This window comes from Capricornis sumatraensis, chromosome 16 (genome assembly GCF_032405125.1).
Source record: "Capricornis sumatraensis isolate serow.1 chromosome 16, serow.2, whole genome shotgun sequence".
Taxonomy (NCBI): Eukaryota; Metazoa; Chordata; class Mammalia; order Artiodactyla; family Bovidae; genus Capricornis; species Capricornis sumatraensis.
The window spans coordinates 49,198,545-49,220,787 of NC_091084.1; the positions used below are offsets into that span (position 1 = coordinate 49,198,545).

The 22,243-nt window shown below is 37.9% G+C and overlaps 1 protein-coding gene and 1 pseudogene across 1 annotated transcript; both read right to left on the reverse strand.

Annotated features, from left to right (window-relative positions):
- Positions 1-9,889: 9,889 nt before the first annotated feature.
- Positions 9,890-10,852, reverse strand: LOC138092702 (olfactory receptor 52N2-like). Its single transcript, XM_068988774.1, has one exon. It carries the CDS (start codon positions 10,850-10,852, stop codon positions 9,890-9,892), a length of 963 nt encoding a protein of 320 aa, XP_068844875.1.
- A 9,105-nt stretch (positions 10,853-19,957) lies between these two features.
- Positions 19,958-20,919, reverse strand: LOC138092746 (olfactory receptor 52N2-like; annotated as a pseudogene).
- Between the last annotated feature and the right edge of the window lie 1,324 nt (positions 20,920-22,243).

Below are 22,243 nucleotides of genomic sequence, written 5' to 3' on the forward strand. Positions count from 1 at the left end.
ACTATGGATAGAGGTTCATGAGATTGTACAGGAGACAGGGATCAAGACAATCCCTAAGAAAAAGAAATGAAAAATGAAAAAATGCAAAATGGCTGTCTGAGGAGGCCCTGCAAATAGCTGTGAAAAGAAGAGAAGTGAAAAGCAAAGGAAAAAAGGGAAGATATACCCATCAGAATGCAGAGTTCCAAAGAATAGCGAGGACAGATAGGAAAGCCTTCCTCAGTGGTCAGTGCAAAGAAATAGAGGAAAATAATAGAATGGGAAAGCCTACAGATCTCTTCAAGAAAATAGGAGATATCAAGGGAACATTTCTTGCAAAGATGGGCTCAATGAAGGACATAAATGCTATGGACCGAACAGAAGCAGAAGATATTAAGAAGAGGTGGCAAGAATACACAGAAGTATATAAAAAAGATCTTCATGACCCAGATAATCATGATAGTGTGATCGCTCACCTAGAGAGAGACATCCTGGAATGTAAAATCAAGTGGACCTTAGGAAGCAGCACTATGTCAAAGCTAGGGGAGGTGATGAAATTCTAGTTGAGCTGCTTCAAATCCTAAAAGATAATGCTGTGAAAGTGCTGCACTCAATATGCCAGCATTTTGGAAAACTCAGCAGTGGCCCCAGGCCTGGAAAAGTCAGTTTTCATTTCAATCCCTAAGAAAGGCAATGCCAAAGAATGCTCAAACTACTGCACAATTGCACTCATCTCACATGCTAATAAAGTAATGCTCAAAATTCTCCAAGCCAGGCTTCAGCAATATGTGAACTGTGAACTTCCAGATGTTCAAGCTGGTTTTAGAAAAGGTGGAGAAACCAGAGATCAAATTGCCAACATCTGCTGGATCATCAAAAAAGCAAGAGAATTCAAGAAAAGCATCTATTTCTGTTTTATTGACTATACCAAAGCCTTTGACTGTGTGGATCACAACAAACTGTGGAAAATTCTGAAAGAGATGGGAATATCAGACCACCTGACCTGCCTCTTGAGGAATCGGTATGCAGGTCAGGAAGCAACAGTTAGAACTGGATATGGAACAACAGATTGGTTACAAATAGGAAAAGGAGTACATCAACGCTGTATATTGTCACTGTGCTTGTTTAACTTATATGCAGAGTACATCATGAGAAACCCTGGACTGGAAGAAACACAAGCTGGAATCAAGATTGCTGGGATAAATATCAGTAACATCAGATATGCAGATGACACCACCATTATGGCAGAAAGTGAAGAAGAACTAAAGAGCATCTTGATGAAAGTGAAAGAGGAGAGTGAAAAGTTGGCCTCAATGTCAACATTCAGAAAACTAAGATCATGGCATCTGGTCCCATTACTTCATGGCAAATAGATGGGGAAACAGTGGAAACAGTGGCAGACTTTATTTGGGGGGAGGTTCAAAATCACTGCAGATTGTGACTGCAGCCATGAAATTAAAAGACGTTTACTCTGGAAAGAAAGTTATGACCAACCTAGACAGCATATTAAAAAGCAGAGACATCACATTGCCAACAAAGGTCCATCTAGTCAAGGCTATGGTTTTTCCAGTGGTAATGTTTGGATGTGAGATTTGGACTATAAAGAAAGCTGAGTGCGAAAGAATTGATGGTTTTGAAATGTGGTGCTGGAGAAGACTTTTGAGAATTCCTTGGACTGCAAGGAGATCCAACCAGTCCATCCTAAAAGAGATCAGTCCTGAGTGTTCATTGGAAGGACTGATGTTGAAGCTGAAACTCCAATACTTTGGCTGCCTGATGCGAAGAACTGACTCATTTGAAAAGACCCTCATGCTGGGAAAGATTGAGGGCAGGAGGAGAAGGGGACAACAGAGGATGAGATGGTTTGATGGCATCACCAACTCATTGTACATGAGTCTAAGTGAACTCCAGAAGTTGGTGATGGACAGGGAGGCCTGGCGTGCTGTGATTCATGGGGTCGCAAAGAGTCAGACGCAACTGAGAGACTGAACTTAACTTAACTGAACTGTCTATTGGTGCTTTTTTTTAACCATTACTTTAACTGGTGGCAAATTTTTGAAATAATGCTATATAAATAATATCAATATATAAAACAGGATAAAAGCAAAATTTTCTAGCAAGAAAAAAGGATTAGAACTGTAAACTTTTAAAGCAATCTTCTCCACTGTGAATTCTTTTAGCATTAAGATAACCATGGAGATTTTGACCACAGGCCAGGACATTTTCAACAAAATGTATAAAACTATCACAATTACATTTAGTATTACTACCATTATTTGGCTCTATAAAATAAATATAAGTAAAGCCATGCCTAGCCATCATTTAAACCTCTATATTGGTTTCAGGTGTATAGCATAGTGACTCAGTATATTTACAGGTTGTACAGCACTAAACTTTATTGCAAGATGATGACTAGAATTCCCTGTGCTATATAATATATACTTTGGTGAAAATCTTACCATTTCCTAAGAAAGATTCCTCTGCCTTTGGAGAGCAGAGAACTTTTTCTATTATTGTACAGAAATATGGTTGTTTGCAATACTATCTTTGGTCCTTGTCATATCAACGTCACACAATATTCTTTCTCTAATGCTTAACCTACATTTAATTTTTCCTGCATTTCTACTTTCTCTTCATGGCAGTTGGCAAATCCCATGGGTTTCAGAAGACCAAAAGTAAGATAATTTAGTCTTCCTTATTCAACCATCCTATGATTCAAATCCTTCCTCTTTAGTAGTGTCTGTGTACCACTTGGTTTTTCTTCTGAATCACTCAAACTCAAACTTTTTCTTTCACCTGATGCCAAAAGTTTTAAAATCCCTATTCATGACTGATCTTGCTTAGAATGACTGTACTGCATTGGTTAGTGGCTTCTCTGGGGATTTTCCTAGGAAAGGGAAAACATTTGTTTAGAACTTCACAGGTAGATATTCTTTAGGTCTCTAATGAGAGAGGAGGTAATTTTAGCTTTGTTGAAACTAAGTCTGTATTTAGAATATATTTGAAAATGGGGGGACCTCAATAATTACTATATAATTTTAACATTTTTTCTTTGGTAGGACATATGAACTGTGTATATGTATAAACTATACATATACACTGAAGTATAAACTATAATTATATATGAGTTCCCAGAGTGCTTCAATTCCTGCCTTATAATTTTTGTCATAACTTTATTGGCATAGTATGTATGGGGCTCAAAGCTTTCTCAAAAATATTGAGTAAACAATAATAATGATATTTTCAAGTCATTAAAGATGGAAGTCACCAGTTAGTAGAAAATATATGGCAACATATGTAACTGTGAGGTTTCCAAAATACATAAAGAAATCCTATATACCATATGAAAACAATATTCTAAAGCGAAATGGGCAAAAGTTTTAGCTTCCACCTGCCTCCTTGAAAAAAAGTGTTCAATAAACTAGGATTTATGAAAGTGTATTCCATCCTTATCATCACTGGGAAAGTGCAAGAAAGTGCAAATTAAGATCCTATTGTTGTTGCTCAGCTAGCTGTGTCTGTCTCTTTGTGGTCCCATGGACTGAAGCGTGCCAGGCTTCCCTGTCCTTCACTATCTCCTTGAATATTCTCAAACTCATGTCCATTCAATTGGGAATGCCATCCAGCCATCTCATCCACTGTCACCCACTTCTCCCCCTGCCCTCAATCTTCCCCAGCATCAGGGTCTTTTCCAGTGAGTCAGCTCTTTGCAACAGGGGACCAAAGTATTGGAGCTTCAGCTTCAATATCAGTCCTTCCAATGACTATTCTGGTTTGATTTCCTTTAGGATTGACTGGTTTGATCTCCTTGCTGTCCAAGGGACTCTCAAGAGTCTTCTCCAGCATCACAATTCAGTTCAGTTCAGTTCAGTCACTCAGTCGTGTCCGACTCTTTGCGACCCCATGAATCACAGCACGCCAGGCCTCCCTGTCCATCACCAACTCCCAGAGTTTACCCAAACTCATTTCCATCGAGTAAGTGATGCCATCCAACCATCTCATCCTCAGTCGTCCCCTTCTCCTCCTGTCCCCAATCCTTCCCAGCATCAGAGTCTTTTCCAATGAGTAAACTCTTCGCATGAGGTGGCCAAAGTACTGGAGTTTCAGCTTCAGCATCGGTCCTTCCAAAGAAATCCCAGGGCTGATCACCTTCAGAATGGACTGGTTGGATCTCCTTGCAGTCCAAGGGACTCTAGAGTCCTCTCCAACACCACAGTTCAAAAGCATCAGTTCTGTGGCGCTCAGCTTTCTTCACAGTCCAGCTCACATCCATACATGACCACTGGAAAAACCATAGCCTTGACTAGACAGACCTTAGTCGGCAGGTCGGAAAAGTATTGTCTGTGCTTTTGAATATGCTGTCTAGGTTGGTCATAACTTTTCTTCCAAGGAGTAAGCATCTTTCACTTTCATGGCTGCAGTCACCATCTGCAGTGATTTTGGAGCCCCCCAAAATAAAGTCTGACAGTGTTTCCACTGTTTCCCCATCTATTTCCCATAAGTGATGGGACCAGATGCTATAATCTTTGTTTTCTGAATGTTGAGCTTTAAGCCAACTTTTTCACTCTCCACTTTCACTTTCATCAAGAGGCTTTTTAGTTCCTCTTCACTTTCTGCCAAGATGGAGCAGCTCTATACAGTCAACAAAAACAAGACCAGGAGCTGACTGTGGCTCAGATCATGAACTCCTTATTGCCAAATACAGACTTAAATTGAAGAAAGTAGGGAAATCCACTAGACCATTCAGGTATGACCTAAATCAAATCCCTTATGATACTACAGTGGAAGTGAGAAATAGATTTAAGGGACTAGATCTGATAGATAGAGTCCCTGATGAACTATGGAATGAGGTTTGTGACATTGTACAGGAGACAGGGATCAAGACCATCCCCATGGAAAAGAAACGCAAAAAAGCAAAATGGCTGTCTGAGGAGGCCTTACAAATAGCTGTGAAAAGAAGAGAAGCATCACAGTTAGAAAGGGTCAGTTCTTCAGCTCTCAGCCTTCTTTATGGTCCAACTCTCACCTTTGTACATGACTTCTGGAAGAACCATTGCTTTGACTATATGAACCTTTGTCAGCAAAATGTTGTCTCTGCTAATGAAATACCACAGTTCTGACAATCTGTGGATAAGAGTTTAAACTAGTGCAACCATCTTGGAATATAGTTGATGCCATATGGTGACTGCAGCCATGAAATTAAAAGATGCTTACTCCTTGGAAGAAAAGTTATGACCAACCTAGATAGAATTTTCAAAAGCAGAGACATTACTTTGCCGACTAAGGTCCATCTAGTCAAGGCTATGACTTTTCCAGTGGTCATGTATAGTGTGAGAGTTGGACTGTGAAGAAGGCTGAGCGCCAAAGAATTGATGCTTTTGAACTGTGGGGTTGGAGAAGACTCTTGAGAGTCCCTTGGACTGCAAGGAGATCCAACCAGTCCATTCATAAGGAGATCAGCCCTGGGATTTCTTTGGAAGGACTGATGCTGAAGCTGAAACTCCAGTACTTTGGCCACCTCATGTGAAGAGTTGACTCATTGGAAAAGACTCTGATGCTGGGTAGGATTGGGGGCAGGAGCAGAAGGGGACGACAGAGGATGAGATGGCTGAATGGCATCACTGACTCGATGGACTTGAATCTGAGTGAACTCCAGGAGTTGGTGATGGACAGGGAGGCCTGGCGTGCTGCAATTCATGGGGTCACAAAGAGTCAGACACAAATGAGTGACTGAACTGAACTGAACTGAACTGAGCTGATATACCAATAACTAAGCTAAAAATACCATATGATCCAGAAATCCCACCTTGCGGTTGTAAACCAAAGAAATGCACAGATATTTGTTGCAAAAATGTATACAGAAGATATATACAATATTGCTCATAGGAGTATGATTAACAGGAGTACATCAAAAAAATCTTCAAGAGTACAATAAGTAATTGTATATTCACAAGTCACAATATTACTTAGGAATGAAAGTGATCCAAATAATGCTTCACAAAACACCATGGGTAATTTTACATACAATCACTGTAATTTTTAAGGCTCAGAAGTGAAGTAAGCGAAAAAGAAATACACTAATAACAGTATACTAACGCATATATATGGAATTTAGAAAGATGGTAAGGATAACTCTGTATGTGAGACAGCAAAAGAGACAGATGTATAGAACAGTCATTTGGACTCTGTGGGAAAGGGAGAGGGTGGGATGATTTGGGAGAATGGCATTGAAACATGTGTAATATCATATAAGAAACGAATCGCCAGTCTAGGTTTGATGCAGGATACAGGATGCTTGGGGCTGGTGTACTGGGATGACCCAGAGGGATGGTATGGGGAGGGAGGTGGGAGAGGGGTTCAGGATGGGGAACACGTGTACACCCGTGGTGGAATAATGTTAATGTATGGCAAAACCAATACACTATTGTAATTAGCTTCCAATTAAAATAAATCAATTTAAATTAAAAAAAAGAACTGAGATTCTGAAACTTGGAGTTGCAAGATAGTACATAATAATTACATAATAATAATTATTATTATTGCATAACAATAATTGCATAATAATTGCAAAAATACATCTATATTTCTTTTTCATTCTGTCTCCTCCCATTTATTTCCCTTCCCTCTTCTCTCTCTTTCTCCCCTCTTCTCTTGTTTCTCTTTTACCATACCTATTTTCTCTTTTGTTTTCTTTACATGTAACCTGCCTAAATCTGAAATGAATTTTGTTTTTAATCATTATTGTAGTGCTAATATTTTTAACCTGTCTATTGTAATCTCTTGAAGTGCTTTTTCTTTGTATGTGGCACACTCTTTGAACTTTCATGTGTGCTGCTGCTGCTGCTGCTGCGAAGTCACTTCAGTCGTGTCCGACTCTGTGCGACCCCATAGGCTCCCTCGTCCATTCCGGGCAAGAACACTGGAGTGGGTTGCCATTTCCTTCTCCAATGCATGAAACTGAAAAGTGAAAGTGAAGTCACTCAGTCGTGTCTGACTCTTAGCGACCCCATGGACTGCAGTCTACCAGGCTCCTCCGTCCATGGTATTTTCCAGGCAAGAGCACTGGAGTGGGGTGCCATTGCTCATGTGTGCCATTGCTCATGTGTGCATCCAATATTAACTTTAATCCGTTATTTTCTTTATGGCTTTGGATATTGTCTGTAATATTCAAAATTCAGTAATTCTGATCACTGCTTCATTATCCCCAAGTATATTTATTTTATTCTTCATTTTCTGTCCTTTATCTTCCTCAGCATTATCGCCTCATTATATTTATCTACTGTCTTCTATTACAGCTTATAGAGTTTTCTAAATACTAATTTTTAATAATCACTAATTTAAAAGCATAGATTTTAATGTTTGCAATTTTTATTTTCCTAATTAAACTTACTCTCATTTATCATTTTTGTTACTATCCCATTATTTTATTATCTCTCTGTCTAATCTGGCCATTCATTGTATCTCTGTTCTATGATTTTTTTTCCTTCCCCTTTAATAGATTATATAAAATCATTCCCATTTTTTAAAACTATAGTCTTTTTTATCTAATAGTAAACATTTCATATACCCACAATAGTCTTTTCATTGTCCTAAATGCTATATCTTGTCTCTCCTTTATCAAGACATTATCGTAGGCTCAATATAATGATTGTCTGTGGTGGTATTGTTTTCCGTTTATATTCATTTTTAACCAGAGTTAGATTTGTCTATTTTGAGTGTTTTTCAGCAAATACGGAACATTCGTATGTATGTTCCTTCCACTCTTATCCTTGCTGTACTTAGACATGGATGGAAGTGCAGTATATAGTTTCGTACAGCACTGTCAGTTTTTGGCAAAGTTTGATCAGCTTCTCTCTTCTTGAGGAATTGTTCTTCTACCATGGCTATTAGTGTACAATGTATAAATCTGAGAAACTTCTTAAATCAAGATTTATCCTATCAATACCCCCACCTATAGTAATTATTAGTAAAGACTTATGGGCTAAATTACTAGTGCATATTTCATGCTACATTTTAATTCTTACTTGTTGTTTAATTGGTTTCTATACTTGCAGCTTTCCCCAGTCTGTTGAAGGTAGTGTGGTGTGGTGAATTATCTGTGTAGTGTGGGGAATTAAGAGAGTTTCATAAAATGTCAGGATATACTCTGATTACTTCACTGTATAGAGAAAATAATTGAATGTAGAGAGAAAGATTATTGCCAGAAAATGTCTTTACTGCAATAATCTTTGTCTTCTTGATCCATCTATAATAAAATGTGTTGCATTAGTGTTTCCAAAAATTATGACAGTTATAACATTTTTTCTCTATCTTTGGGCTAATGGGCATAGATTTTAGTTCCCCAGAACAGTATGATGATTTAAGATTCTAGGATTAATGCTTATCTAACTTTTACACATGAGCAATAGATGATCAATTCTGAAGTTGTTTGAATAAAAGTTTTATATAGGTACTAAATTTTCATCTCTTCCATTGTTTTTGTGATTTCTCTTTTCATTTCTAATTTTTTTTTGCTTTTAGTTTTTCCTCTCTATAATTTCAGAAACATATTTAATGTAGTATTTTTATATATATTTAGAATGTCAGGGGAAATTGTGTTCTTGTTGACATTTATACTACCATCCTTGCTGGAAATCATCAAAACATCAAATCAAGATGATCTAGTAGCAAGTATACTAGCATTTTTGGTGTAATATATCTTCAGAAATCTCTATGTTACATATCATAGTGTTCAAAATTTTTAGCAGACATATAGCATACTTTCCTAGTTACTTTCAATGATATCCTTCAATATTAATAAATGTATATTTAAAATGTGCTTTTCACAATTACCTGTCACGATACATGGTTTGGATTGACAATAAAATTCATAAAACTCAGAAAACTTTCATCTAGAACTGCATTTCCTCAGTGTACAGACAGATATAGGTAATAGAAATCAGTATACAGTGTATCTTCATGCTTAAGTGGCCAGCAATGATCCACGTGCAGTTTCCTAGCTTTCCAAATTTTGCAGTTCGTAATAAGGCCTGTTACAAGAAACAAGGGCAATCAGTGTTTGTGAACACTTAGCCATTATGCAAGCTTGCTTTGAGTGATCCACCTCACCTTGGAGTCAAAAATCTAGATTTTCAGCTTTCTGGTAGCTGAACTTAAAGAAAACAAAGCTATACAGTCAGCCAAACCCAAAAGATTATAGATTATGCTGGTGAATTTCACCTATTTCCTACTACCACTTCACAATTATTTCAAAGACTTATTCCATGTCTGCTTCAAAAACCTTCCAGAGTTATCCTTAAGAAATTATTTGTTCTAAGTTTCTATGACTCTATTTCCTTGCTTACCTTCATAGTTTTAATTTAGATCTCATCGATTCAAATATTTGAATATTATTCTCCTTAATAGGGGAAATTCAATACAGCTTACGTAGACATGGGATAGTTTAAAAAACTAAACCCAGTAATACAAAATGATGTGATAAGAGGAGTAGTGAAGTAAATGAAGTCATAAGAATAAGTGAAGGGCCTTATGAAACAGACTCAGATTTCTTTTTCTATGGATTTCCCCCAAGAACGGATGAATCTCCAACTCAGGATCAGTAAATCTTTTATTCTTTTATGATGCACACCCTGTTAGAGGTTTGTTCAACATACAAATCATTAGGACTCTATGCAATGCATTATTTAAAATAGTTTTAAAATTACTGTGGAAGTACTTTTAGGAAAAAGTCCTCAAATTCAGAGGCATATTTCTTATTTAATTTTAACCATTGATGAGTTCTACAAAAAGGTCAGTTAATATTATAGCAGATATTCAATGAAACAATGAGATTAATTGGTTTAAAATTTACACTCAAGAATCTCATCTAAAATATTTGTCCTTCCTTGCTTTTAAATATTAATGCTTTAATCTATTTCACAGCTAAGATATCTTTCTCCTTAAAAAGTAACTTGATGACTCCTTCCCGGATCTGCTTGGTCTTGACTCCATATACAACTGGGTTCAGGGTAGGAGGCAACATCAAATAGAGATTAGCAATTATGATATGGACATGAGGAGGAATGATTTTTTCCCCAAAGCGGTGAGTAAAAATGGTGAATAAGGCTGGAACATATGTAATGACAATAGCACATATGTGAGACGTACAGGTGCTGAAGGCTTTGTGACGAGCATCTGCAGAAGACAGACTCACCACTGCTCGCAAGATCATAGTGTAAGACATAGAAATACAGAAAATATCAAAGCCCCCAATCAGGAGGGCTGCCAAGAGACCATAGATGGCGTTGACCTTGACTTTGCCACAGGACACCTTGGCCACAGACATGTGGTCACAGTACGTGTGGGGAATGAAGTTGCCTCGACAATAAGGCAGGCGCTTGGTAAGGAAAGTGAATGGAAAGATGAGCATCACACCCCTCAGCAGAGTGGCAAGACCAGCCTTGGCAATGACAGCACTGGTGAGGATGCTGGCATAGCGTAAAGGGTGGCAGATGGCCACATAGCGGTCCAGCGCCATGAGCATGAGCACCCCAGACTCCATCCCAGTCAACATGTGGACAAAAAACATCTGAGCCAGGCAGCCATTGAAGTCAGTCTCCTTAAGGTTGAACCAGAATATGCACAGCATGTTGGGTACCGTGGTGGTGCACAGGGTGACATCTGTGAAGGAGAGCAGGGCCAGAAAGTAGTACATGGGGCGATGCAGGGCCTCCTCATGGCCGATGAGGTAGATGAGTCCACAGTTGCCCACAAGAGCAATGATGTACATGGAGCAGAATGGCAGGGAGATCCAGATGTGTGCAGTTTCCAGCCCAGGAACACCATTCAAGATAAAGAATCCTGGTGTCAGGCTGGAGATATTGGCTCCAGACATAAAGCCTGACATGTGGGGGGCATTTTATATTCTTTGTCAGCAATTGCTCTCTGTACAGGAGACAGAGGTGGGGTTAGAGACCAAATATGAGATAGGTTTGTAGAATGATAACAATGAAAGCCATGAACATTCATCTTGTTAGGATAATCAGGATGGTTTTTTATTTCCCAAGCTCTAGCGAAAGAATTTTTGAACTATGTTATCTAAAAATAAACAGTAGAGTCTTACTTTGTTTAATGTCCAGCAGCAAACTTTCTGCTTAGAAAGTTAGAAAGGATACTTTCTACTATCCTTACTGTCTCTGTCTTACAGCTCTTGCCTTGAAGATTATAAGGAAAGCAAGTTATATATGCAAAATTGTTCTGGATATCTTGCTAATGATAACATACTGTAGAAACTCAATAAAATTTTTGAAGTAGTAAGGATTTAATATGATTGGCATTCAAACTCTGATGTCAATATCATGCTTTTCCATGTTGTGAAAATTCAGGTGTTCTTGAGAAGAAAAAAAAACAGTAATTACATTTCTAAATAATTAATAAGTTTTATCACATTTTGGTAAAATTTAAAAAAAATTTGAATTCATTCAGATACAGAATTCTTTTCTTTTGGATTCTCTGTCTCTATACCTAAAATAATTTCTTTATTTTTAATACAAACTAACACTCAAGAAACCTTTGAATTTCTGAAGATTATTGATTGCCTATACTGCTGTCATTTAAACAATATTTTATTATAACTGTACAGGTAATCAGTACAACAGACAATACCATATCTTTGGATTGCTATTTCTTGTAGGGCAGTAGAAATGACTGAAAGATATTTGAAGAAATTTATAGATTCAGGGATATTTGAGTAAAATTGAAGGTTCCAAATGGTTAAAATTGTTCTTTTATTTGAAAAAATAAAATAATGTTTAAGCTGTGGCATAAACCTGAGTTCTCATGAAGCAAAGTCAGTGTCAAACACACCCATCATTCAGCAGACTTAAGTAGATACTTGTAGTGTGATGGCATGTATTACACAGCAGTGAAGCCACAAGGTACAGATTCTTTTCACCTAAATATTCAAGAAATTACCATTATGTCTACTTCTACTGGCCAGACTACATAGAAACCACCATGGAAAGAAGAAATACAAAGATACAAGTTTCAGAGGCTCATGCTGCTTCCTAAGCTGACTTCATCTTATGTGAACCGTCTCTTCTAATAAAAAAGGCTCTCCCAAACCTCTCCTGAAGTGTCACTACCTAGAGAAACTATCATTTCATGGACCTGGATTAGAAACACTTAAAGATAAAAATCTCCAGTGTCCACCATCTTTTATGTATACACCATGAGGAAATGAATAAAGTGGAAATGAGGTTAGGTCTAGCCACCCATAAAGACAAAAACCATTGTCTCTTAAGAAGTGAAAGGGAAAGAGAAATACATTGCTTCTTTCTAATGTTGTCTTTTGGTAATTGTGCCCATATTCTTAGCCATTGTATTATTATCCAGTAATATCTCTATCTTTTTCAAATGGCAATTTTTAAAAATTACCCAAACTTACCTCAATGTTAGGCACAAGCAAGTTCTTATTCATGGCTGAGAATTCTGAGGAGTTTTTCAAAATCTGGGCTGGCATCTTCTTACACAGGAATTTTAGTTTCCCTGGAGAATCTTCAGCAAGTTATCCCAAGTGATTGACTCTCCACAATTAGATGTCTCAGAAGAATCTATTTGAAAGAGAAAGAACTTTAGGCTTATGGTACTAGATAGGCATTTAGAAACTTTTGAAGAGAAACTTTGAAGAGAAAAAGGAACAACAAAAACAAAAACATATTAAAGGTTAATGCTTTATTCCCAAGTGAGAAATATGACCACCAAGACTGGTGGAGACAAATATCATTTAAAATTTTCTTCTCTTATTGAAAAATAAATGCATTTTTTCTTTCTGGCTTACTTCACTCTGTATAATCGGCTCCAGTTTTATCCATCTCATCAGAACTGATTCAAATGTATTCTTTTTAACGGCTGAGTAATACTCCATTGTGTATACGTACCACAGCTTTCTTATCCATTCATCTGCTGATGGACATCTAGGTTGTTTCCATGCCCTGTTTATTATCAACAGTGCTGCGATGAACATTGGGGTACATATGTCTCTTTCAATTCTGATTTCCTTGGTGTGTATGCCCACCAGTGGGATTGCTGGGTCATAAGGCAGTTCTATTTGCAATTTTTTAAGGAATCTCCACACTGTTCTCCAAAGTGACTGTACTAGTTTGCATTCCCACCAACAGTGTAAGAGGGTTCCCTTTTCTCCACACCCTCTCCAGCATTTATTGCTTGGAGACTTTTGGATCTCAGCCATTCTAACTGGTGTGAAATGGTACCTCATTGTGGTCTTGATTTGCATTTCTCTGATAATGAGTGATGTTGAGCATCTTTTCATGTGTTTGTTAGCCATCCGTATGTCTTCTTTGGAGAGATGTCTATGTAGTTCTTTGGCCCATTTTTTGATTGGGTAATTTATTTATAAATACATTTTTTAATGTAGAAAAAATCTAAAAAGAAACTATAGAAAAGCATGATAAAAATTTGGAAAATCACTTGTAATTCTAACGAAGCAATGACCATTTTAAAATGCCTTCTCTGTTTGTCCAATAATTTTGGAATTACTATGTATAATATTCTCTTTCACATAAACTTCATACTGTATGAAGTTTTGCACTTTTCCCCCTATTTAATATAGTGTACATTTCTCATGTCATTCTATATGACTTGCAACTGAAATTTTAGAGCAAAACTTTCCATTCAATAGTTGAAGGAAAATTAAACATTTTATTACTCTTGAATGTTTAAACTGTTTCTAATTTTTGCTATCAAAGAGAATTATTTTATGGATATCCTAATCTGTTTGTACTGTTGATTTTCCCCTCTTAGAATTATTAGAAATAGATTTAAAGTTTGTTGAATAAAAAGGCATAGACAATTTAATTATGTTGATAAAAGTTGGAAAAAATCATCTTCATAAAAAAATCATCTTCATATGGGACTTTCACGCCCATACACAATTAGTATGCTATCCCTCTAAAGTAGTATTATATGTTTGCTCTCTTTTCCCCAACTGAATTTGTGAGAATACTCTGATATTTTATCTTGACTTAAAATCAACTTTGTTAGTAGTGACTATGAACATTCTTTTCAAGTGTTTTTTGGTCAATTATTTTTCTAATATTTGGATTATTCATGCTTCTCCTTATCCATCTCAGTAGAGGTGTTAGCTTTGATTTTATTGCTTGCTGGGCACTTTCAGTACTAAAATATAAACACATCTTCTGTCATAGTTTGCAACCATTTTCAAAGGTAGTGTTGTCACTAAACTGAACTGGAATCCACTTGCCAGATTCATGGCAAATCAATCTACTGACATCAACTTGTGGTGAGGGGAAGCATAGCATTTATTGCGAGGAACCAAGCAAGGAAAAGAGGAAGATGGTAAAGAAGCCGCCTGTCAGTGTTGGAGATGTAAGAGATACAGATTCAATCCCTAGGTCTGGAAGATCCCCTGGAGGAGGGCATGGCAATCCACTCTAGTATTGTAGTCTACAGGGTCACAAAGAGTCAGATACTACTGTAACAACTTAGCACACACATATGAATGCATGCTCAAAAGATCCAAACCTCTCGTGTCTTTTAAGGAAGGGTTTTCAAAGACAGTGAGAAGAATAGAATCATAAGATGTGTGATCAGTTTTGCACAAATCTCTGATTGTCAGTGAGGATATATCAAGGTGAAGTTTCAGGAATCAACATCAACAGTCTTCTGACTACAACCAGTCTGGTGTCTGTGTGATTGTGGTGAGCAGTGTCCATTGGTGGGGCTCTGGTTTTTGCAAAACAACTGAGGAATACACATGAGACCTTTACCTATATCTTCCAAAAGGAACTGGGAGTTCTTTATGGCTGACATTGTTTAAGTTATTATTACTTTTCTTGTCTGACTGCTTTAACTTTATACTTTGCCTCTACATTCCCTTCCTTCTCTAATGTTAATTCCTGTGCTTCCCTTTGGAATTTGGAAAAGGATTAGGAGACTAAAGCTTTTTTTATAAACAATAAGCAGGGGAACACAGAGGGGTCTCATCACCCAGAAGGTCCCTTAGGGTCCTGCCCAGTTTCAATTCCCTCTTTTCTTTGGTGCTCCTCCATCCTGAGGGGAACAGGGGTGATGACGGCTCTGGCTACTTTCTGATGGATGGGTGCAACATCAATTTTTCAGGATTAGAGGAGTGATAATCATAGACTTTCATTTCAAAGAATTCTCAAGTTCTAGGATTGGCATCAACATTTTGCATTAGGAAGACATTACTCCTTTTTGACTGCCTTGTCAAGGCGCCTAGACAATCATTTGAAAATTAGTAGATGTATTACAATGAAGATGATGATCAAGACACATCTTTGAAGAATTCCTGAGAAAACCCTCCCATCCCAGACAGCAACCAGGAAAATAATTCTTGGAGTGGGTCCTCTTTTCATTCATCTTATAACCAAGTGGCCTTTTGAAATAATCTATTCATTAGGCTTTCAAGTTCATCTGAGGTATTTGTATATGTACAGCCTGTGGCAAGTACACATACCCCTCTGTGTTTGGTCAAAATGAAATCCAAGGAAATTCTGTTATCAAGGACCACCAGAACCAATGAATCTAGAAATACGTGTTGGGGAATGATGTTTTTGGGCAATCTGTCCAGTTGTGGTAGACAGGTTTCTTATCATATCTATTGATATGTTGACATGCACTCTAGCAGTTGTGATGAGGATAACAAGAATACTTTGTCCTACTATCCTACCAACATCTTCTTAAGGTGTATACTGTTTATAGGAAGAGATGGAAGGCTTTCTGGGCCGTGCACACACACACAAAAAGAGTTAGAAAATATTTGGGTATAAGTAGGACCCTTCCTGTTGCCAGCTCTCCAGGCAGTAGTATAACTACCCTTGTGTCAATGGGTCACTTCCTATACCACAGACAAAAATATAACTGGCCAGGGGACACAAATTATCCTTACCATTGTGGTGTCATTAATTCATTAATGTCTTCATTTTTAGAAAGTACAGAGATTGCCTTATGAAACCAAATTTTCCATATTCCATTTACATGATATCCAATCTGTGTGACTTTCATGTATAATCTGTCGACATTTCTACTTTTTGTACATGGATCAGTTGTACATTAGGGATAGGTGGCACATTTTTTCAAATGTGAAATGCAAGAGATTGCAAGGGACCGATAATCACCTTTTCTTCAATGACGATTATTTCAGATAAGTTGAGAGGGGACCAGACATTCTGAAGTTCCCTGGTTAATTAAACCTGGAAAGAGAATTTTCAAGGAAGAAGATTATAAAAAGTCTTGAGCTCTAACACTGCATAAAAACTGACTACGGGGACCACTGAAGGGAGATACTGCCTGTGGAAGGTCTGGGGAATTCTATGGTAAATCCAACAATCACGTCAACTTTCCCCTCTGGCTGCACTTTGTGACAGTTTGATTTAAAATATCAATATTTTCCCTCTAGGAATTGACGGACCAAGTGAGTTAAGACAGAAAATGGAGAGAAAAGGCGATCGTCATTTTAATAGCAACTTTCAAAGTTATCTATTACTAACAGATCTGGCCAGGTACCAAACATTTCTAAGAAAATTAGATAGGCCCATAGTCAAGCAAGGGAATACTGATAGGTCAGAAAAATGCTCCAGTCAATCACAGATGTTACTATGATAAGCCATAATCAATACACTATTTATTTAAGATACTTAACAAATTTTCAATCTGAGTCCTAGTCCAGGTTCACAAGACTATCAGTTTTGAGCCAGTATGATGGCCATTTCTCCAGTACTTGTTGAAGGCTGTGGAGCTGCAGTCAGGTCAGAAGCTGACTTTACTTAAGTGTGGTGGACCCACAGCCTAATTCCTGCTAATATGGAAGAAAAATGAGTTTTTAGCACAATCTGACAAGTTTCCACTCATCAGGTCTGGAAATGATTCTCCACATGTGCCTCTTTCCAAGTTTTAGGGGTATCCAGTCCCTAGAATAATGCAGTGCAGAGGGACATTCAGGGAGCTTTCCTTATTAGCAAATGTACGAAGTGCATTCAGAACCACCGCCAGGTTTGAATGTACCTCACAGGGTCTAGTTTCCTACCCTCTGATCAGATGCTTGAACCCTTAAATCCTCAGAATAGGAAAAGGGTTTCTTACGTGAAATTTCATAAGAACTCAGTGGGAACTTGTTTCTAGGAGCCACTCTAATCCTAAGCAGCACAACTAGCAGCAGTTTATACTAAGCTAAATTAGTCTCTGGACAGATTTTTGCTATGGTCTTCTTTAAAGTATGGTTCATTATCTCTGTCTTTCCAGCTGACTGAGGCCTCTATGATTCATGTAAAGTACACTTTATTTCCAGTTATTTAGATAACTCTGGTATCACAATGGCAACAGAGGCTTACTCCTGTTATCATTCTGGATTGAACCAGGGAAGTTTACCCAAATCTGAGTATTGTTTCTTTGAACAGAGCCTTTACTATTTCACTCCCATGGGGAAATGCCTCTATCCAGGTTGTGAAAGTATCCACCATCACCAGTAAATAGCAGAAATGGAAATTCCCCTTGTCTTTAGGCCAAACTGTAGACTCTATTTGCCAGCCCTCTCCTGGTCATTTTCCTTAGCCTGGATCCTCATGCAAGCTGAGGCAACCAGCCCTTGAAGTTGCTTTCTTTTTTTTCTTTTAATTAATTTTTAAATTTAATTTAATTGGAGGCTAATTACTTTACAATATTGTGGTGGTTTTTGCCATACATTGACATGAATCAGCCACAGGTATACATGTGTCTCCCATCCTGAATCCCCCTTCCACCTCCCTCCCCATCCCATCCCTCTGGGTTGTCCCATGCACCAGCTTTGAGTGCCCTGTTTCATGCATTGAACTTGGACTGGTCATCTATTTCACTTATGATAATATACATATGTTGAAGTTGCTTGTTTGCATAGATCATGCATTTTTGTACCACCTTCTGAACTGTTTTGTTCAATATAATGTTGAATCCACTGGAGAGTGTTCTCTTTTCTTTATCTCTGTACATCTACACATGTGACAAGTTACACGTGATTGGTTAAAGTGTTCTCAAGATTATGTAAGAGCAAGATAACTTTCACTACATTTGGTATCATCTTGCAATTTCATTCCCCTAACTTTCCCTTGGTAATAATATTCCATACAGGAAATGTGATTTAAATAAATTGAAATATGACTGGGAGTTGCTTATACCCAATATCTTGGTTCTAGATCTAATCCAGTTGTGTGAGGTTGATGTGGAAAGATTGGACCATTGCACTGAGGTCTGCCTCACAACTTGGTCTCCAGACAGGAGATGGAATTTGAAATTCTATCCACCTTTTTATCTTGTCCTCACCTCTCTTCTCCTGTCAATGATTCTGGCCTCCTGGCTCTAATTCAGTGGTGAGTCTTAGTTTTTCCAATTATGCTGTTGTTCATTTCTTTCTATGAAACGCATCTTTGGTTTTGAAATGGGGAAGATGAAATAAAATTAATTGGAGATTGTTACTTGAGTGTGTCAAAGTTTTTATTCACTACATTTTATTTTTCCTGGTTTCTGTGTTATGCTCTGCCTTTATTGTGGTTGTTGCCTCTCACACACTCTTCCCACAGCATATGCCTATTCACATTATGGTATTTAAATTTAAGTATTCCTAGATTCACCCAGCTGGCTATTTGTATTTCTCATATTCCTCAACTATCAAATGAGAGGGACTCCCCACAGGGTGCTAGTGGTAAAGAATCCACCTGCCAATGTAGGAGACACAGGAGATGTGGGTTTTATCCCCGGGTCAGAAAGATCCCCATGAGTACAAAATGGCACCTCACTCCAGTATTCTTGCCTGGAAAATTATGCTATAGTTTTGAAATAAATGTTTGCATATTTTCTATAAAACATCATTATAATACATGATAAAATATATGTGTTTAAAACTGACAGTAGGGAAAAGTGCTATGTTTTGGTATGGTTTAAAAGAGAATACTTTATGAGTAAAGTTTGCCAAATCCAAAAACACAATTTCAAGAGAGAACAACTTTACTGATTATAAGCTTACAAGTAGCATTACAGAGAAGCAATTTTGTATTGATAATATATTTTTAAAATTCAGGTTTTGCTTCGAAGCAGGAAAATTATCTTGCAAAAATATGTGGAGTGGTAAGCATATTTCATAATCATTTGACTATGTATAATATGATATAGGGCTTCCCTCGTAGCTCAGTCAGTAAAGAATCTGCCTGAAATGCACAAGACCTGGGTTCAGTTCCAGGGTCAGGAAGATCCCTTGTAGAAGGAAATGGCAACCCACTCCAGTATTCTTGCCTAGAGAATCCCATGAACAGAGGAGCCTGGAAGGCTATAGTCCATGGGGTCGCAAGAGTCGGACACAACTTAGTGACTAAACCACCAACACGATATTAAACTATGTTCTTCATATTAGCAGCCTATAGGAGAATATGGGGCTCCCCAGGTGGCCCAGCGGTGAAGAATCTGCCAATCAACACAGGAGTCCTTCTGCCAATGCAGAAGACTCAAGCATCTTGGGTTCAATTCTTGATTCAGAAAGATCTGCTGGAGGAGGGAATGGCAACCCACTCAAGTACTCTTGCCTGGAAAATCCCATGGATGAAGGAGACTGGCAGGCTGCAGTCCATGGGATCACAGAGTTGGACATGACTGAGCACACGCAAACACACACAGAGAAGAATATACTCTTAATCAATATCACTAATTTCTCTATTTCTTTATATGCTTCATTCTGTGCCCATTCCAGAAAGTCTAAATAAAGTAAAAGTCTGTGGGAATATAATTATTTCCTGTCAATTTTTTCTATAAAAATTAGGTCTCAGAGTAGAAATTTTGTGATTTTATCATAAATCTTTGAGCAGAATACTGACAGGTAATTTTTCTGACCTCATGGCTGATGAATTTTACATTTATTTTTTTCTTTTACATACTTTTATTAATTTTTGTACTAAATACAGAATTCTATATCCCAGACTTATCTCACACTCAAAATGTCTTTCTCTCCAAAAAGCAATTTGATCACCCTTTCATGGATCTGCTTGGTCCTCACTCCATAGACAATTGGATTCAAGGTGGGAGGCAGCAATAGGTAGAGACTGGCTATTAAAATGTGGACATTGTGAGGTATGTTGCATCCCCCAAAGTGGTGAGTAAAGAAATTGAAGAAGGCTGGGACTTAGGTGATGACAGTAGCACATATGTGTGATGTACAGGTGCTGAAGGCTCTGTGAGGAGCATCTGCCGAGGACAGATTTACTACAACAGGGACAATCATGGTGTAAAAGAGGGAAACACGGATGATATCAGACCCTCCATTCAATACAGCAGTTATGAGACCATATATGGCATTAATCTTGATATTGCCACAGGATAATTTGGCCAGAGACATATGGTCACAAAGGTGTGTTGAACAAGGTTTGTCCCTGCAATAAGGAAGATGCTTGATCAGGAAAGTGAATGGTATCACCATCAACACACTTCAAGTCAAGGTGACAAGGCCAGCCATGATAACTGTGGTGTTGGTGAGGATGTAGAATAGCATAGAGGGTAGCAAATGGCCACATAGTGATCCAAAGTGATAAGCATGAGCACACCAGACTCCATGCCTGTCAGCATGTGGATGAAAAACATCTGCACAAGTCAGGCATTAAAGTCAATCTCTTTGAGGCTGAGCTGAAAGATACACAACATACTGGGAACAAATGAAGTGCACCGACTAATATCTGTAAGGGGCAGTAAGGCTAGGAAGTAGTACATGGGCAGATGCAGGGCTTCCTCACGGCTGATGATGTATATGAGCCTACAGTTCCCCATGACAGCAATGATGTACACGAAGCAGAATGGCAAGGAGATCCAGATGCGTGCAGCTTCCAGCCCAGGAATCCCGTGGAGGATGAAGGATTTAGGTGTCACACTGCAGCTGTTGACTCTATGCATGATGGTCAGTGGTAAAGCATGTTACTTTTGGTTCTAATGAATATGTCCTGCACAAGAGACAGTAGTAGGTTGTTTTCAGTCAGAGACAAAAGACAAATGAAAATTTTTCACAACATAAATAATACATTTCAGTGAAAATTTGCTTTTTACTCCCAGGCTGTGTTGTTTTATCTTGTCGAGGGGTCTTGAGTCTGTTACTGAATCAAAAGAATGCACAGTGCAAGCATAGTAAAGACCTGGTCTTTCTTTCTTTTTTTTTTTTATTTTTATTTTTTATTTTTTATTTTTTTAAATTTTAAAATCTTTAATTCTTACATGTGTTCCCAAACATGAAACCCCCTCCCACCTCCCTCCCCATAACATCTCTGTGGGTGATCCCCATGCACCAGCCCCAAGCATGCTGTATCCTGCGTCAGACATAGACTGGCGATTCAATTCTTACATGATAGTATACATGATAGAATGCCATTCTCCCAAATCATCCCGCCCTCTCCCTCTCTCTCTGAGTCCAAAAGTCCGTTATACACAGCTGTAAGACCTGGTCTTTCTTATTTTCATACTGTAAGCTCTTTCTGTATGTTCTCAGCCATATTGCCAGACCATTCACTAGTACTTGCTTCTGTCCCATTGATCAGTTTCTGGATAATGGACCCTGTTGTAATAACACCGATTCTATCAACTTCTCACATAATTTCCCTTCTTCCAAAAAGTCCTTCCAGGTATGTCCACTGGATCATAGCCATTTAAATTCTGTGGGACTTTACTTATTATACACATATGTTATGAGGTGAACATAATCTCTCTACAAGTCTGAATATTCCAAGTTAGAATAATCAGGGACAAATATTTGGCAGGCTTAAAATTACATAATAAGTTGCAAGGTACAATGCCCAGCCACATGCATTTTCCCTTAAACATCTAATTGTTTCTTCTTGATAAACGTGAAAGCTTTTCTTTTGACATTTAACCAGTGACATTTTAAGCTATAATTATTAATAGTTCTTGTGGATTCTTAAATCTCTGAGTAGGTAAAGAAAAAATATATATGTATAAATAATCATACTTAAATTTTTGTATTTATTATTTTCAGCCCTTAATAAATATGAAGAATGGGAGGAATCAACCTGCCTGACTTCAGGCTCTACTACAAAGCCACAGTCATCAAAACAGTATGGTACTGGCACAAAGACAGACATATAGATCAATGGAACAAAATAGAAAGCCCAGAGATAAATCCACACACATATGGACACCTTATCTCTGACAAAGGAGGCAAGAATATACAATGGAGTAAAGACAATCTCTTTAACAAGTGGTGCTGGGA

Excerpts from the sequence above, each read along its gene's own strand:
- LOC138092702 (XM_068988774.1), bottom strand. The coding sequence starts at position 10,852 with ATGTCTGGAGCCAATATCTCCAGCCTGACACCAGGATTCTTTATCTTG.